The 19,465-nt window shown below is 43.7% G+C and overlaps 1 protein-coding gene across 1 annotated transcript in view; it reads right to left on the bottom strand.

Moving 5' to 3' along the window:
• Positions 1–19,465, bottom strand: part of DIP2A (disco interacting protein 2 homolog A) — a 637,392-nt gene that overhangs the window by 306,159 nt on the left and 311,768 nt on the right. Inside the window, exons 16-17 of the mRNA XM_069225498.1 lie at positions 13,451–13,570; positions 5,336–5,450 (exon numbers count right to left, since the gene is read on the bottom strand). Coding sequence (XP_069081599.1) covers positions 5,336–5,450; positions 13,451–13,570 — 235 coding nt within the window. The remainder of the gene's footprint in view (positions 1–5,335; positions 5,451–13,450; positions 13,571–19,465) is intronic.

Raw genomic sequence — 19,465 nt, 5'->3', positions numbered from 1 at the left:
TGTGACCATGTGGAAGTGGTCTGATTTGATGAAAGTGTTCACTACTCTGAGGTCTAGGATTGGTCTCAGCGTTTTGTCCTTCTTTGGTATCAGAAAGTACAGTGAGTAAACTCCTGTGTTTATTTGTGTGTTTGGCACTAATTCGATTGCATTCTTTTGCAATAGTGCCTGCACTTCTATCTCCAGGAGATTGGAATGGTGTGTTGTTAAATTTTGTGCTTTTGGTGGTATGTTTGGAGGGAATTGTAGAAATTCTATGCAATAACCATGTCGGATAATTGCTAGAACCCAAGTGTCTGTAGTGATTTCCTCCCATGCTTTGTAATAATGACCTATTCTTCCCCCCACTGGTGTTGTGTGGAGGGGGTGAGTGACATGTGAGTCATTGTTTAGTAGTAGGGGTTTTGGGGCTTTGAAATCTCCCTCTATTTCTAGGGAATTGCCCTCCTCTATATTGTCCCCGAAAACCTCCTCTATACTGTCCCTGGTAAGTGGACGGTGTTGCTTGTGAGGTGCTGGCTTGTGTGCTTTGACCCCGAAACCCCCCTCGAAAGGGCGTTTTACGGAATGTGCTGTAATTCCCTCTGCTCTGCGGGGAGTAGAGTGCGCCCATGGCTTTGGCAGTGTCCGTATCTTTTTTGAGCTTCTCAATCGCTGTGTCCACTTCTGGACCGAACAGTTCTTTTTCATTAAAAGGCATATTGAGAACTGCTTGTTGAATCTCTGGTTTAAATCCAGTCGTTCGGAGCCATGCATGCCTTCTGATAGTTACAGATGTATTAATTGTCCGTGCAGCTGTATCTGCAGCGTCCATGGAGGAACGTATCTGGTTGTTGGAGATGGTCTGTCCCTCCTCAACCACTTGTTTTGCCCTATTTTGGAAGTCCTTGGGCAGATGTTCAATGAGATGTTGCATCTCGTCCCAGTGGGCTCTGTCATAGCGCGCAAGTAGTGCCTGGGAGTTCGCGATGCGCCACTGGTTTGCAGCTTGTGCTGCGACTCTCTTACCAGCTGCATCGAACTTGCGGCTTTCTTTATCTGGGGGTGGTGCATCTCCAGATGTGTGAGAGTTGGCCCTTTTCCTAGCTGCTCCTACAACAACAGAGTCTGGTGGCAGCTGTGTAGTGATGAAAACCGGGTCCGTAGGAGGCGGCTTATACTTTTTTTCCACCCTTGGTGTGATTGCCCTACTTTTGACCGGCTCCTTAAATATGTCTTTTGCGTGCCGGAGCATACCAGGGAGCATAGGCAGGCTTTGGTAGGAGCTGTGGGTGGAGGAGAGTGTGTTGAACAAGAAATCATCCTCGACCTGTTCTGAGTGGAGACTTACGTTATGAAATTGTGCTGCTCTAGCCACCACCTGAGAGTACGCGGTGCTGTCTTCTGGTGGAGATGGCTTTGTAGGGTATGCCTCCGGGCTGTTATCTGACACTGGGGCGTCGTATAGGTCCCATGCGTCCTGATCTTGGTCACCCTGGCTCATGGTGGTGTGAGCTGGGGAGTGAGATGGAGTTTGTGCTGGAGAAACGTTAATCACGGGCGGAGGAGAGGGTGGTGGTGTAACTCTTTTCACCACTTTTGGTTGTGGTGCTTGTTCCGTTTGGAACTCCAACCTTCTCTTTCTCCTAATGGGGGGAAGGGTGCTTATTTTTCCTGTCCCCTGCTGAATGAAGATACGCTTTTGCGTATGGTCCACATCAGTTGCTTGTAGCTCTTCCTCAAACCTATGCTTTTGCATTTGGGAGGTTAGCGAGTGCTCTTCTGTATAAGAGCCTGAAGCTGGGTCGCTTGCAGTTTGTTTCGGCGTCGAAACTTTGTCTGCGTGTTTTTTCGGCTCCGAGGTGACTTTTTTCCTTTTCGGTGCCGAAACCTCTCGGCGTCGATCTGTTTCGGTGCCGCTGTCTCGGCGTCGAGCCGTGTCCACACCGGCATCTCGGTGTCGAGGCTTGTCTCCAGCACTTTCTCGGTCGCGAGAAGGCTGCGTGCCGGTGTCTCGACCGGAGTCGGACGATCTCGGCACTGTTTGGGCCTTTTTCGGTGCCGACGGTCGGTCACCGAATTTATGGGTCGAGCCATGGCCTGGTGGCAGTGGCGTCCCCTGGGCCTTGTAAATGTTTCTTTGTGTGGTTTTCGACGTCTTACTCACGGTTTGTGTGTCGTCGAATCCTTCGGAGTCTGAGTCTTGGATCGAGAAGGTACCTTCTTCTTCCTGTTCCTCGAACTCCCGTTGGGCTGTCGGTGCGGACGCCATTTGAAGTCTTCTGGCTCGACGGTCTCGGAGTGTTTTTCGGGACCGGAACGCACGACAGGCCTCGCAGGTGTCTTCGCTGTGCTCAGGTGACAGGCACAGGTTGCAGACCAAGTGTTGGTCTGTGTAAGGGTACTTATTGTGGCATTTGGGGCAGAAACGGAACGGGGTCCGTTCCATCGGCGTTCTTCAGCACGCGGTCGGGCCGACCAGGCCCCGACGGAGGATCGAAAAACTACCCCGAAGGGCACCGGAGCTCTTCGATCTTCGATGCGGTGTGGAATCCAAGTACGCCGATCCCGAACGCAACAATACCGACGAAAATCTTCCGAAATTAGCTAATTTTCCGTTCCGAAACTCGGAGCGACAGGAACACGTCCGAACCCGATGGCGGAAAAAAAACAATCGAAGATGGAGTCGACGCCCATGCGCAATGGAGACAAAAGGAGGAGTCACTCGGTCCCGTGACTCGAAAGACTTCTTCGAAGAAAAACAACTTGTAACACTCCGGCCCAACACCAGATGGCGAGCTATTGCAGAACATGCGTATCTACAGCGACAGATGCCATCGAACATAAGCATATCTGGGCTGGAGACTTCAAAGCCTCTGCCGCTCTTTGATATGCAACCCTATCTTCCCCCAGACCTGGGGAATGTCACCCCATGCCCTGAGGCCCATTTAGCAACAGGACAGGCAGGAAATTAGTTATGCTTTGCATCTCCAGGCTAGTCTCACCCCTAAGGTGGCTCCACGAGGAAAGGATTCACCATCTTGTTTTGATGGAACTAGGAGCTCTGGGACAGGCTTATGCCGACTCCCTATGGGAAGTGGTCATATAAGGGTTGTAGTCACCCCAGGGGTAAAAAGGTCAGTGTCTTCTATGCTATACTCCCCTAAACACACTATTTAGGTGCCCCCCTGACACAGGAACTTAAATTTGTCCGACTACAAGAAGAAGAAGGACAAAGAAGAGCTTACCAGAGCAAGAACTAAGGGTGGACTTTGGCGCCAAACCCTACCTACCTGCTCCTGTCCTGACAATTGCAAAGACCCAACTTGCCCTGCAGCTACACATCCTTCAAAAGCCTCAGAGGCCTGCCAGCACTTCGCCAACCAGCCAGCATCTACCTTGGATTGAATGAGCCATTTTCCTGCACCATCAGGCACCAACTGTGACGGTCTTGTTCTCTGTTTTGCTGACCATCGGGTCCACCGAGGAAGTATCTTGCCAGGAAGAGGATCCAGAGTGTCCAGGACTGCAGCCGAGTTGACACATTCTGTTGTCGAGACGCTGAGCCTGCCCGGAGCCTCCCTACATCACAACCTGGTGTACCACTGCCAGCTGCAAGCACCAACGTTTGCTTGTGTTCAATTGAACAGCACCAATGGCAAAACTTACCTGTACATCGAGGAACTTCGAGAGAGGCCAGTTCCATTCCATAAGTTGTCTTGCTGTCTTTCTTTCCACTCTTCTGCAAGTACACCAAGAACCGTGAGAGCCTCTAACTCACTGACCCTGCAGGACAAAACACCTCTGTACCCAATCTCCCCAGCCCGGGCTTACGAGAATCAACAGTGTCTCTGTGGTCCTGAGACTCCCAACAAGCCAACCCCCTCTTTGGGCTCTGCTGGAATGGTCCACCAGTCCCCACCTGCAGCCTCCTTTCTACAGGTACTTTTACCCATTGACTTTTGTGTGTAGAGTCTGAGGCTACCACCGCTGGAAGCACCTCTGCACCCAGAAACTCCAGGGCAGGTAAACCCGAACTGTTGGTAATTTCTAGAACCTTGGCCCCTACTTACCTTAAGTCCAGAAGGACAGTCCTGCAAGCTGTTTGCAAGTTACCCTATGCAGTGTATGTTTTCCCCATAGGATAAAATTGATGCGTTAGAGGGTCATCTCTCAGATTTAACAGCTGTATGTTTTATACCTCTAAACATCTAAAAATCGATAACTCGAAAAGTACTTACCTAATTTTGTAGACTTTGGTGTGTAAAATAATATAAAAATCTGTCTTATTTGTCTAAATTGGTGTTGGATTTCCTTATTGAGTATGTCTCTCGTTTAATGACTTTGAGAGTGCAACAAATGCCAAACGCTTCCCTCTGACAAGCCTAAGACTGCTCGTCCACACTACCCACAAATAGAGCACCTTGGTATTGTTAAAGCAAGCCATGCCCACTAATTCAGAATATCTGAATCTCTGCATAGTGCACCTCATTTTGGCACACTCTATAGAGAGCCAGCTTCTTACACTGTGTGCTGCAGGATTTGAAATGATGCCCAGTGTTACAATCATTACTAGTAAAAGCAAGCAGCCATCATTACCCTACTGATGTCTCCTTTCAACTTACTTCAGGTGAGACAGGCACAGCTAGTCTTTAGACCACCAACTTCTAAAAAGCCTGACACTCCTTCTACTACTGAACAACTGCAACTTTCAGCCACATCAGTCCATCTCCTTATTCATACCAACCTAACAAAGTCAGACCAGGTCTCTCCTGTATGCCTACCCATACTCGAATCATGTAATTCCATTATTAATGATAAGTTGATCTTGCAATCTTCATTATCCAACTTGTTCTTTATCAAGGACAATGTCAGCTGTGAGCGGTGGCTACCTCATACCACACATTTAAATCTAGGTAATTACCCTCCTCTTAGAATGGTCTGTTCAATGTTGGTGAACAGACAACTCTATTCCCTCTGGTCACCTTCACTGCACACTGAACACTAAAATGGAGGCAATGAGTCTATCTGCAATGTTAGAGATCTGCATGAATCAAGCCTCCAGGCTGGTCCCAAAAAGTCGACCTATGGACCGATCATGCAATGTTTTTTTAACCCACTCTGAAATATTTTGCCAACCAACCTTTCAAATATTCATCTCATTCCTTGGGATAATATATTTTCATTACTAGAACATGCAAACCATTCCATATATAATGCTCATTCTCCATTGAGTAATGTATATTTCCCATTCAGTAATGCAGATTTCTTCTACAAGAGTCCTGTTTACCATACTACAGGAATAAGGGATCTGGGCAAACAGCACATTCCCATGGCATCCAGAAAGTACAGATACCTGCGAATGGCAACTGTTAAGCCTTCCGATGAGCTTGCACATGGACAAATGACTTCAGGTCTTAATCCTCTGGCCTGGAACACATTGAGGAATGCATCACATGATGAAATGGACCCTAAATTAAAGACAACACAAAATGAGAACATATTACTCATCTGCACCTTGTTTTGCCCAAAGAATATATAAGTACATGTGAACCTCACTGCAACATTAGAGTTCATAGACTATGAGCTTTAAAGGCATAGAATGTGCATCTTTGAGTGAAGCTCTGTACAATGGGGTTGAGTGGAGCTATGGTGCGCGGAGTGAAATGAGCAGTGGGCCAGAGGCCTGTAATGCATACAGCTGGTTCTGATGCAGTGAGTTATGGGCTGGGTAGGGAAAGATTGCCATACAAACAGTATGCTTGAGACCTGTGAATTTGCAGCAGGTGATTTTCTAAGAAACTGTTCTTAACACTCCTACCTATAGAAGCACACACTACCCACAGTACAGGACAGAGAAAAAGAACATACCTATCCCTGTTCGTCTATCATGCAGACAACCTTGCTTATCCTATGTACCTACAATATGTAAAAGTTCTGATGAAAGCAGCTGTATGTACAACTGTAGGGATGCCCAATGTTAAAGAAAACTGGCTAAGGGCAACTGGCAGGTCCTACAAGAAACGCTGGTTATTAACCGGGCAGTCAAACACACTCTTCTACCCTACACATTTTTTGAGCTCCCTCTCCCCACCATCTCCTTTCCCAAAGCCAGCCAGCCGGAAAAAAAAGACTGGCATACTTGGACAGCCTCTGATTATTTCAAGTACCTTGTGCAGTGGACAACGGAAAATTCTCTTCTCTACACACACTCTATATTGTTGAGAAGACATTTCTGGGAAATTATAGTAATATAAGAAGGAGAGAGCAAGAGGTTTAGTAAGCTGACCAGTAAACACAGATGAATCAAACGGGCAAAGGATGGAGCGCAAGTAAACGTACTAGCTCACACAGCAGGGATGTAATAGCTGACAAGAACAGGTTCAGACTTAATGAAGCAAGCATGGGAAAAACTTAAGTTCAGATCTTACATCTCTAAAGATAGTTTGTTGATCATACCACAGACAACACTTGATATCTTGTAGTTAAGGGAAACTCAGAGACATAATAGGAGATCTGAGCTACATATATATATTTCTAGTGTAGTTTTCAAGAAATTGCACCTTGAAAGAAAGTTGACTAGAAGACCTCCAGCAAGGCAGATTAGAGAGATTCAGAGAGCACTAGGTTTTGCTCCCATCACCGGCAGCAAGGAGATCAGTTGTCCGCAATAAACGACAAGTCAGAGAGGTGAACCACCTTCCTATCGATTATGGCAAAAGCAGTTATGAATAGGCTCTGCACTATCAAATTGGGCTGACTACATGTGGGGAAGTACCCTCTTTTTGGCATGTTACCCCCAATTTCTGCCTGATGTCAGTGTGTTTGATTGTGTTCAGTGGGATACTGCTATCCAGGACCCCAGTGTTTATGCTCTCTCTCCTCTAAATGTTGTCACTGCATACTGGTAACCCAGTATTTCACCCAAAATTGGCATACTGGTTCCCCCCTTATAAGTCCCTAGTATTTGGTACCTAGGTACCCAGGGCACTAGTTTTTCAGGGGATCCCTATGGGCTGCAGCATTTCTTTTGCCACCCATAAGAGAGCCCATGCAAAGGCTTCTACGGGAATGCCATTGCAGCCTGTGTGAAATGGTGCATGCACCCTTTCACTGCCATTTACACTGCACCAGGTCTCTTATAAGTCACCCCTATTGCGGGCCTTCCAGCCCTCAATGCAGGCTGCACAGTACATGTGTGTGAGGGCACCCCTGCACTAGCAGAGGTGCCCCCACGGCCTCCAGGACCATTTCCCCAGACTTCGTGAGTGTGGGGATGCCATTTTGCGCATGCACTGGACATAGGTCACTATCGATGTCCAGCTCCACAATGGTAACTCCGAATATGGCCATGTTTGGTATCAAACATGTTGGAATCATAGCCCAAGGCTTTTGCAAGCATTGGTTGTATGATTTCATGCACTCTGGGGGCTCCCTAGAGGACCCCTAGTACTGCCAATACCACATTAGGAGGTTTTCCAGGCATCGAATGTATGGAGAGCCCTTTCCGTGACAAAATCTGGCTCTGAGAAAGAAATGGTACCTTGATTGGTTGAGGAGAAAATAAGAAACTAATTTAAGGAGAAATTTAGGGTTGAGGAGAAGAATCACCCTGTCTCTGTGCTGTTGGATGAAAGGTTCTTACAAGGTTAAAGCCTGGAGCTTACTAACATGTCTAAGTGAAGTGATAGTTACTACAAACACTACTGTCTAAGAAAAGAACTAAAGGGGCATGAGTGTAGGGGTTCAAATGGAGGACCCATAAGTCGTGTGAGAACATTAAGATTCCATGAGAGTGCAGGTGGACTCTGTAGTGGAGTAACTCTTTTGAGCCCCTCCATGAAGGCTTTAATGACTGGTATTTTGAATAGAGAGGGGTGCTGCTTATTTTGTAGATAAGCAGCCATTATAGCGAGATATAATCTTATGGATGTGAACGCTAATTCATCCTTTTGCAAGTGAAGCAAGTAGCAGACAATGTCTTGTACACTAGCTTTGAAAGGGTCAATGTGTTCTGAGTGACAATAGGAGACACATCCTTTCCATTTTGCCACATAGTAAGCTCTAGTGGTAGGTCTGGGCTTCTTTAAGAATGTCCATACATTCTGGTGGCAAATTAAGGTAACCAAACTCTATGATCTCAGGGGCAAAATTGCTAGTTTGAGAGTTTTGGGATCTGGGTGACTGAGTACTCCATAGTTCTGAGTGAGAAGACCCGGCCTGTCAGGGAGCTTCTCGTGAGGAACTGCTGAGAGGTCTAGTAGTGTTGTGACTCAGGGTTGACAACTCCAGGTGGAAGCTACTAGAATCATTGTGAGAGATGCCCGTTTAAACCTTTGAACCGGAAATGGAAGGAGAGGAAGAGGAGGAAAAGCCTAGGAAAATATCCCTGACCAACTCATCCATATTGCATTGTCCTTGGATTCTGGGTGGGGATACCTGGAGGTGAGGTTTGGACATTTTGTGCTTTTTGCGGTTGCGGAAGGTCTATTTGAGGGAACCTTGATCTGTGGAACAATGGCAGGAGGACCTGTGGGTGGAGTTCCCATTTGTGGGCTTGTTGCTACATTCTGCTTAACAGGTCCGCAAAGTCGTTGTGCCTGGGAGATATTCTGCTAGCAGATGAATGTTGTGTTGCAAAGTCCTTCTCCAAATGGTCTGTGATAGTTGTAAAAGTTGCAGAGACTGTGTGTCTCTTCCTCGTTTCTATAGATAATGCATAACCGTCAGTGTCCTTGCAGACTAGGACAACCTTGTAAATGAGGTGAGGAAAGAAGTCTTTCAGTGCTAGGTGAACAGCTTGAGTAAGTTCATGTAGAGATTGTGATGTTTGGAGACTCTCATCCCCTGTATTGTGAAGTTTTGTGATGTTTGGATTCTCACATCGACCTGTATTGTGAGGTTGTGCACCCCATCCCATGAGTGATGCATCAATTGTGAGAGTTAAGCGAGGAACAAAGTTGAGAAAAGGCAGACCCTTCAATATGTTGTTGATATTCCACTAATGCAGCGAGTGATAAGTTTGACGGTCTATCAACACAAGATTTTGTAACTGACCCAGTGACTGAGTGTACATAGGTGACATACTGGGTTCCTAACCCTTAACATGGCAAAGCAGCTCTCCAGCTGGTATAATTCCACAGAGACAAGTGTAGAGGAGCGCAGAATCAAAAAACATACGGTAAAGTGGGAGCAGACAACCATTAATCAAAACCCACAAACACCATAGTCATATTTATCTTTAAGCAATACAGCAATTATATGGACCAAGGCTACAACACACAAAGTTAAAAATGCTTCAACATTCAGCTCACGCTCAAACTTTAACTGTAACACAACACAACAGCAACACTGCAGTCAAAGTAATTGTAAACTACCACAAACACAGAGCTTATAGTTACACAAACAATGAATATAAAACAAATATTAATATTACAATGTGAAGAATCTCAAGCAACCACCAAAACTACTACAGTGACACTCACCATAATTCTACCAAACTCTTAATCGTACCATAAACGCAGAGATTACAGAAGCACCTGTATCTTAAGCATATACATCAGAAACAAACCACAGGAGTTTCACAGATACAGAGATCATAGCGAGACAACTGAAACACAATAACTGATTAAGTCAGACAAACTTTGCAGCAGAAACTACATCTGCAGTCAAACCTTCAACGTGTTACAAACCCTAAGATCAGAGACAGACAAAAGCTAATCATACCATATACTATGGAGTCAGCAAAAGTAATGTGTATAAGTGCTGCGCTCACAATGAGGCTTTGGTCAGGCAAACCTTAACTGTACTACAAACATCAAGACTAAAACCAAACAGCACTCACCTTTACTTAAAACACCAAAAGACAAATGGTAACTGTCACTAAAAGGGCGGAAACCATGCTACAAACGAGACAACAATTAAAGAAACCTCATTGGTGCCACAAATATATACCTTCAGCTAGAGGATGCATTACTTTATCTAGAATGGTGTTGCTGCCCTGCATTCTATGCTATTTCGCTAATCTTTCTCACAAGGAAGTTCTTCCCCAAGCTTGATGCACTACCCGTGGACCTCATATGGCACAATGGCTGGTGTAGGGTCACTGGCGTTTCGGTTGAGCAGGGGGAGGGCTCCGAATTTCAAACATTACAATTTTGAGGCTTAGCTCCAGTTTACACCCCTAGCACCTTGATAAAGTATACAATCTCCAACTCCCAAGCACTAAACCTGGATGAGGGCGACCAAGATTACTATGAAGGGCATTGAGCAGCTTCACAAGAAGCTTACTGATCATTAAACATGCCAGGTTACACTCTATGTGCAGGAATCCCCCACTTGATTTGCATCTGAGACTCCTTAAGGCTGCTGATCTGAAGCATTAAGAGTACACACACATCACACTTTCTGTGACCTATCTCAGGATAGTCACCTTTTTCCTTTTGATTTACTTAGGGAACTGTTCAACACACAAAGGGGACAATGAGTGCTGGTCCATAGCCTCCAGGACCAATCGTACATTTCAGATGCAGAGCACATAGCTCACTCGGAAGTCCAGACTTTCTTTGTGATGGGTAATGGCAGGAGGCAAATCAATTGGCTACTCATAGTCCTCCAACACCATACAAAAACACTGCTACAGTTCCTCCTTGACACATGGCAGTCCAAAATAGGTCGAGTGATTCATGATAGGGAATGGGTAAGAACAATTGCATATCCACACTCTAGCTAGCTTTCAGCATATGCAATGAAACCACCTTTCATAAGTATTCTATTGGTACAAAGTAAATGAGTCGGTTGGTTTCTACCAACAGGATAGGCAACTTAAAAACCTGATTATCCTATACTTTGGGACTATACGAGTGACCACAAAAGTAAAGGGTAACGGATTGTTTTTAGGATCACACTTCACTGATTGTCAAAAAAGGAATCACCATGTATTGGAAGGCCATAGTTATGCCCACATTTGAGGCACTGAACCAAGTCACCATTAAATGAGCCAAGGTTGCAGCAATGCCTTGAATAGGGAAGAAGTCAGGGGCCTGTGGAAACACCTGATTGCCAGTGACTGAGAAAACATTTGAATGATTTTGAAAGATGGTCCCAAAGAAGACACACTACCTCCATGACCCCCAGTTCACCACATTATGGATGCTAGCGAGGACACAGGCTCTGGAGGGACAATGGCCATGATGCTCATGCAATACTTAACAGCTTTCCTAGCAGCTCTCCCCCAATTCGAAGTCATACCACCACCCCTAACGTATCCCAACCCCTCTTCTTTGCTTCACCACCATTAATAGGTTGATGCAGGGCTTCAATCATCTCCCAGAAGGGCTTACTTGTACTGCCGCAACAATCTACACATCGAACTGTCACAATTATTACTGTGTGCCCTGGCCGTGGTAAAACTAGATGGTTTCAAGTTGTAGTTTGCAGTTGCAAAGCTCAAGGCATCATCTTTCATTGTGTCCAGATAATACAATTGAGGAACGTAATGTGTGTGAAAAAACTGTCTTTGCTATTAATTATGACTACCCTACAGAGCAAGCAGTGACTCACATGAGCTTACCATTGTCCAGAAAATTACTTGTACTAAAAACAATGTTTTGGGTCAAAAACACAATGTCTACTCAAATGTTTCTTAGACTCAAGTACATCCGACACCAGAGAAAGAACAGCATGGTGAAGTTGATAAAATTGGTAATGCTCCTAAGGTAATGGTCAACATCTCGCTAAACTTCTCAAGAGAAACTGTCAGTTCATCTTTGAGCCTTTTTATAAATTGATCTGACAGAAGTGATCATAAAAAAGACTCAGAGAGTATGAGACAATTAAAAAAGAAAAGATGCTTTCCTTCCCCTTGTAGATGCCATATGCTTGTCTTGCAAATAAACAGGAGAGTAGGTAGAATACCTACATTACGGTTTAGGCACTTCCTGAGGACCAGGGCATCAAACTATGCTCTAGAAGAGAGCAGGAGCATGAAATTTCAGTAGGAGAAAGGCTTGCAGTGACTACATTAGCAGGAGCCTGAGACTATGGTGTATTCAATCGTTACTCGCCTGGGGCGCTGTACTTCTCTAATGTATACAGTAACAGTAGGAGCTTGTCCTGGATTAAATGCAAACCTTGAAGGAGATCCTAATGGGACATGAGTTTATTAAAGTATGCTACGCCACAGACCCCTTACTTTCACCTCAATATAGTAAAGATGTGGTTGGAGAGATCTTCCACACAGAAAGAGCAGGAACTGAATGGACTTGAGTACCCAAAACAGACAACCCTGGCTTAGTGCAATTCAGATACTCTAACTTTATGCATACCTTAAATCCTATAATATACTGCAAAGGTAGGAAAGGCGGCTGAGGAGGTCATTAAGCTTATTAGAAAAAAAAAAGCAGCATAAAAATCTCCCGTTAAGTATAAGCATATAGGACTGGGGAATATGAAAAATTAAACTACATCCTTCCTCACAAAAAGATAGTGCAGGAGACCTCTTCCCTCGCTCAAAGCTATGCAGAATTAGAGGAAAGGGCATGATGGTTGGCATGGTTAAGATATATCAGGGGCATGCGTGGCAAGGCACATGGAGGTTCATATGCACCTCATTCACAGCCAGATGGGGGGATGAATAAGAGGAGTATGACAGAGTAAAAAATGTATTAAGAAACAATGGACTCGGTGTCTATCTCAAACGCGCAGTGTTGCACGACAGACATGGTTTCTATGGCTAAAAATTACTCCATCTCCAGAAATTAAAGTTTAAGCAGGCGTCTTGAAGCTCGGGGTGGGCCCCACAAGAGGGGTGGGGGGGATGGGGGGGGGCTCAAATGATCCTAGGCGGGGCGCCAGGCTCTGACCAGAGGAAGCATTTATGCTGAAAACAGAGCTTTGTTTTAAGAGGAAAATATTAGCAGCAGTAAACTGCTCTGTAACGGGCAATCACTTACATGTTTTGTCATTTATATCCTAGCTGGAAGTATGTGTCAAAAAGGAAGGGACTCAAAATACTCTTAAAATCCCCCCTCCCCTAATAATCACACTGTCGATACTTTTACACGTAAGTAAGGGCTGCTTGATGAGAATAATATATATATGGCAATCATGTATTTGATTGCATTTTTAAAACGGTAACTTAACTGCAATGTTTAGATAAGTCTAGATAAGTCTAGACATATTTAAACATTGCCAATTTAATAGATTAATGGTGAAAAATTCTGAGGCGGGCCCAATTACCTTTTTTTCCTACTTGGGGGTGCCGGGCATTAAAAAATGTGGAGACCACTGCCTTAAACAGCAGGTCAATAAGAAGGTCAATAATAAATAAGAAAAGGGGAAGCAAACTTACAATTACCTCCCAGTGCCAGTTAATTGAGATGGAACACAACCTAACAATGTAAACTGGGCAGGTAGGCAGAACAATATAAAGCACATTGGACTACTCGCTTCGAGCTTCATTCATACATACAAGGATTGGCTCCATCTGCGACAATCAGCATCCGCAAAGAGGCCAAACTCACATCCCTTTGATCACGTTGCGCAAGGAGTGACCAATGCATGTCCCGGGACTTCACCACTGCAACACGTGCTAGAAAAATGGAGGCAAAGGTTGTGAAATGTGGGAAAAGGAAACACAAGATAAAGACATTTAACAATTACATGGGTTTAAGTAGCTGTGTCTAAAAATGGAGGTGTAATGCTTTATCTTTGCAGGAGTCATCCCCTGAATTCTACTCCTTATTGAAAGGAGTTTCAAGGAAAGATGTCCAACAAAATCATTTCTACCCTGAACCTAAACATAAAGAGCAAAGGGTTAGGTAATGCTCTGGCAAACCATACTGTCACCGATGTTACTTCTTGTATTTGGTAAATAAGAACCAAAAAAGAAAGCTGAAAGAACAAACCAATGTCACGTGGATAAGGCTTTTTAATAATTCATCACTGCATGAAGTTGTCACTTGTTAGGTATCTAAAACCGCAATGGTGAGTGCCAAATTTTAAATTCCGGGGATTGGGAAGAGTAAAGCTTAAGTTACTGCAAGATCCACTACATCAATTTCATGTTTCAAAATAGAAACTATTAACAGAGATCTAGAATGCTGGACAGGAAGAAAAAAAGAGAATGAAGTAAATTATGTATTGTTTGATTTGACAATAAATTAATAGCTGAATAATAAAACAACCACGATAAGGAGTCAATAGTGTTTAATCATCTCTAAAGTCCGGAAACAAAGAAAACTGTGAGGCACATGGGTGACTGCCATTATTCCAAGTTGCTTTTGTGACCCATTAAATTAGGGCCTTGTAACTCACACCTTATGGAAAAGCAGAATTTGTGAGTATTACAGAAGGCAATACCTGGAATAGTGCCCCTCTCCAAGCACAAGACTGGACTGCACCTTAGTGAGTGCTTGACACCATTTTAAGAAAGGGGTCGCAGGACACCAGAGCCAACCCTGAGATACATCTACCAAAAAGATGACAAATGGTAAGTAAACTGTGGACTCATTCTCTGATCTTTTTTCGGCTGGGTAACATTTTGAAATCGAAATGGAAGTGGGTCAGGGAGACAAGCGGCACTCTGGTGCACTCCAGAAGAGTATCTACAATTATACTAAATTTTTTGTTGAAGTGCTGAGAAACTGTACTCCTCCAGATACAGCCATTAATTTTGAAGTGCCTCTGCAGAATCACACTTTGAAATCAAGCCCATTAAAGGATTAGTTTTAAGAACAAAATCTGTCTCACAACACCGCTGAAATGCTCAACCAACAGGGACATTATTCATTTTAACTGGAGTCTGGGTGCTGTCTTTTCAAATGTTGTAGCAGGTTCATGAATGCAAGCATATTGCACATAGATGGCACCTATAAAATCTTGAAGTTAGTATTTTTTTTTTTAATCATGAGAAGACGCTGTGAGGGGTTCTGTAGAGTTAGGTGGTTACTGGTTGCCTTAAACAAAAATAGTTCTGATGTTAAAAATATATCCAAATTATCATAAATGTTTAATGGTTGCAGAGCAAAATGGAATGGGAAAAAGGAGCACCTAGGCAATTTAACGACAATTTGAAATTTATCATTTTGGACGGAAATGAAATAACTTGGAAGAATACCCATAAAGCAAAACTTCAGAACTATGATCTTAAGTATGGTTTTCACTGAGCACCACTAGCGAGAATAACAGATTCTAAATCTGGTTATTTACTGCTATGGTGTACCAACAATAGGAAACAAAAGGTGTTTACGACTGTTGCTACATCATAAAAGAATTCTGCGTCACACTGACAGAGCTTGTAGAGACCCTGTCAGTGCAGCGCTGACTCTCTGTCCCAATGGAGAGGAAACAGGACATCATTAGGGAGGAGGTAAGACACAGAGGATTGTGGGACTGGATGGTAAGAGCCGAGGAATTACTTTTTTTTTTTTATTATTTTTTTTTATTTACATTTGGGACAGGAAGGAAAGGTCATGTTATGTACGAAGCCCTAGTACTCCTCTGACCCTCTGCAGCAGCTGAAAGCAAGGGCAGACTATATTGGGGACCATACCTAACATTAAATTATAAAGGGGTACTATTGTAGCCTATTTTATGGTGTTGAACCAGAAGTCTGCAAGCTCCATGTGAAGCCTTTAAAAGGAGCCTTAACTTTGGAATTAGGCTTATTATACTGTGAATGATTGGAGCAGGAATCACACTAAACAATATTAATCTGAGGCATTATCCTAACCAAAAACAGTTTTATTTCATTTTAGAGTCCCACTGTAAACTACAAAATGCTGCTTCTGGGTTTTTCATTTCAGACTGGCTATGCTAACGTTTATATGGGGTAAATAGATGATTTTTGGCTGGCTGTTATGTCCTGTCGATTAGTTGTGGGTGGTTGCTGCAAGTTGCAAGATACTAACTATGTATGATGCCTGTCTGGAGGGGGCACCTCTTGAGGTCTTGTAATGACAGTTGTGTTATATAGGCAAACTTAATAAACACAAAATGAAAAAAGGAGAGTATCCTGTGGATGGTGTGTATAATTTGCTTGCATACTTCCTTAAATTATTATGAGAGCATTACAGTAGGTTGCAAAGCTCAACCACATCACACAGGAGCTTAGAACATATTTTGACCCTGAAGAAAGCAGACTGACCTATTGATGTAAAGAACCATTGTGTCTTAATGACATCTCACTGTTTTAAGTCTTGCCCAAGACCTTGCTCATTAAAGTTACTGTAGGCTATATGAGGCCATTTTAATTGACTTACACAAATCCCTTGCCTTTCACTCTCCAAGTGCTCTGCTTACAAATGCATAGAGCTCATCCACTCACATTAGGTGATGTGGTTGTGGGTCCAATCATGAAGCAGGCCACATGTGATTCCTATGGGTGAGAACCCCACAAATATATCTAAGGATTGTGACAAGAGCACTAATTTACCTGGGTGCTGCTCACACATTTGCTTGTGATGTTTGAAAGGTCAAGCATTCAACTATGTAAGATACAGGATTTAGGAGGATTGGGTCCACCCTCCTTGGTGTATATAGCTATAAAATTCACCAACTCTCAACCTAGGGCTTCTGTCCCTTGCAGAAATTCTAATTCGGGTGGAAACACTGATCTGTGCCTGACAGTAACAGAACATCCCAACCCAACTGTGCTAGGCCTATTTTTGGCACAAAACCTTGTAAAATCATGCAGGCAATCTGTGTGAAATCAGAGTGTGCACAACATGAAATCGGGGAAACCATTTTGAGGTCCACAACAGTCATTTTCATGCTTGGGCAATTGACCAGGCTCCAAAGGTTCCATGGTAAAGTGATCCTTCTCTCACCCTATCTCACCTTTGCCAAATTTCCCCAACAAAACTTCACTTTACCAATCTCACTGCCCCCCGCCCCCCCCCTCTTGCTCTCTCTACCTAGTGTAATTTTGTGTATTTTTGGGCCACTGGGGCAGAAAGACATTGCAGATGTTCTGGTAGAAAATGTAAGTATCAACTTTATTCATGCAGGCTTGAATTGGATGAAAATGAGTAACCAGGTAGTGCAATGGTGTTTCTGGTACTCTTATTTCAAATATTCTTATTCAAGAATTGCTCACCCTTGACCAAAACATACATTACATGCTGATTACTTGGACGGACTCATCTTGTTGGCCACTATTCTTAAGGAACAGGAGAGGATGCAATTGTGTGAGATCGTTTGTTGAAGTTACACACCCCTCTCAGTTCCTGTCTTAGAAAAAAGAACCTCATGTCCCTATCATGTTTTTCTTCAAACAACACTTTTGTGTATTCCCAGAGGATTCAGCAGGACGCTTTTTGGTCACAGTAAGAGGGTTTTGTAACATCCACTTCATGTACAAGTGGTTACAAACAATTTTAGCTGCAGAGCGCTCCACTCTCAATTAATTCCACTTGAATATGCTATGTTTTTTGTTTGAAGTGCACATCCAATTTTTGTCATGTAACAATACTTCTGCTGAAACATACCACACTTGTTGCACAAGCTATAATTGTAATTACCTTAATGCAATTGATGTTACTGACGACAGGCCATTAACGTTTGAATACTACCCAACCATGAATTTTCTTTAACCAAAATATAGTAACAAGCATTTGCAATACAATAGGTCTCGCATTTGTGAGAGTTAGAGATACTGGTGTTATAAATGACAATGTCTTTTACCTATGTCTTTTGGTTTGGAGTGCAGTGGATGTATTCCAGGTGCCAAAGCAACCCTCCCAGGACTGTTGCTGCAGGAGAAAGGATACTACAAGGCCGCTATCTTAGGAGCATGTTTGCCTCAATCCCACAGACTGGTTGTTATACCCTAGAGATGCAACCCTTTCTAGTGTGTTTACCTAAACTTTTATAGCACCAAACAAGCCACAAAGAGGCACCTTTGTGGTATTTAACCCTGAGAATGAGGGGGTCAAAAGAGTTAGGTGCAAAGAAAGATTCTGCTGCAGTGACAATACCAGCGTAACTTTTGAAAACACTGATTGTACATGGAGAACAACAGAAGAGGCAGCTAACTTCAAATGAATTATAGTGATTTTGTTAAGAATGGCACCTGCTTTGCAGCACTATGAAATGGCAGAAACTGAATTACCAAGCGCTATATTAAAAAAAAATACGAGTTATTCCCAGACTGCCCCAACACGCACCAGACAAAGAACCCTAGAGGAGAGGATGTGGTGTAAGGGCCAGAGCTGCCGACTTTGGAGTTGGGGAACACAGTTCGAATCTCGGCGCTGGCTCAACATCCTGTGATTCTCTGCAAATCAACCTCACCTTGCTACCAAAAATGAATGTGTTCTTGTGTAATGTAGCTGGTGCTCATGTGAAGGGCTTTAATACCTTTTGTATCCAGTTTGCGCTAACTGAACTCTATTTGAAGAGGCCCAATTTACGTCCATGTCCATGTTTTTTGCTCTCAAGCTGGAGGCCGTGAAGTGCTTGGGTCTGGAGTCACAACTCCTTTTCCACCATATTGGAGACAAAACCTTTAGCCATCTTCTTGCAGAGAACTAATCTATGTGCTTGGTTGGTGACCTTCCGGAGGTTATCAAGGTCACGTGCTATCACCTAGTGTTAAGCTCTACTCAAGTCAGTTGGTTAATGCATCAATTGCAGAGGTCTTGACAGAACGAGAATGTCACAGATTACAATCCTGACATAGCCTTTTCACCTCATCTCTGCAAGGTTGAAACAAATGAATTATAGCGATTTTGTTAAGAATGGTACTTGCTTTGCAGAACTATGAAATGGCAGAACCTGTATTACCAAGCGCTATACAAAAAAAACTAGTTATTTCCAGACTGCCCCAACAGCCACCACACAAAGAACCCTAGGGGAGAGGCATAAGGACCAGAGCTGCCAAATTTGGAGCTGCAGAACAAAGTCTGAGTCGCGGTGCCAGCTAAACATCCTATGATTCTGGGCAAATCACTTAATCTTCCCCTTGCTACCAAAAATGTATGTGTTCTTGTGTAATGCAACCGGTGTTCATGGTAAGCGCTGTAAAACCTTTAAATCACGCTTTGTGCTACATAAAACTGCAAAAAAATAAAGCGCTCCAATACCTGTGTGTCGAGTTCGCACTACATGAAACCACAAAACATAAATAAAAAAGCCCCCGCCGACTCGCAAAGAAACAGCAAGATGCAAGAAACCAAAGAAGATGAAAAAGACAACATACCGCGATGAGCGAAGCAGCAGGGCAAAATAAAAAAATAGTGCGCCAAACTAAGGTACATGCCAGATTGTGCAATAATCCATGTAACAGGGTCAGTGTCCAAGCCCATAACAAAACAGCCTCAAGGCGGGACAAACGTAAAGCATTTTAACAACATCAAGGTATTTTTTTAAAGGCAGGCCCAGGAACGAATGAAAGTGATGGGCGTGAGATGGGGGTGGTTTAAGTCCACAAAATAGATTACAACATGTCGAGAAAAGCTACATTTGCGCGTTGCTATGCTCAACC

The sequence above is a fragment of the Pleurodeles waltl genome, chromosome 3_1 (genome assembly GCF_031143425.1).
Source record: "Pleurodeles waltl isolate 20211129_DDA chromosome 3_1, aPleWal1.hap1.20221129, whole genome shotgun sequence".
NCBI lineage: Eukaryota > Metazoa > Chordata > Amphibia > Caudata > Salamandridae > Pleurodeles > Pleurodeles waltl.
This window is presented reverse-complemented; position numbering and strand designations above follow the sequence as displayed.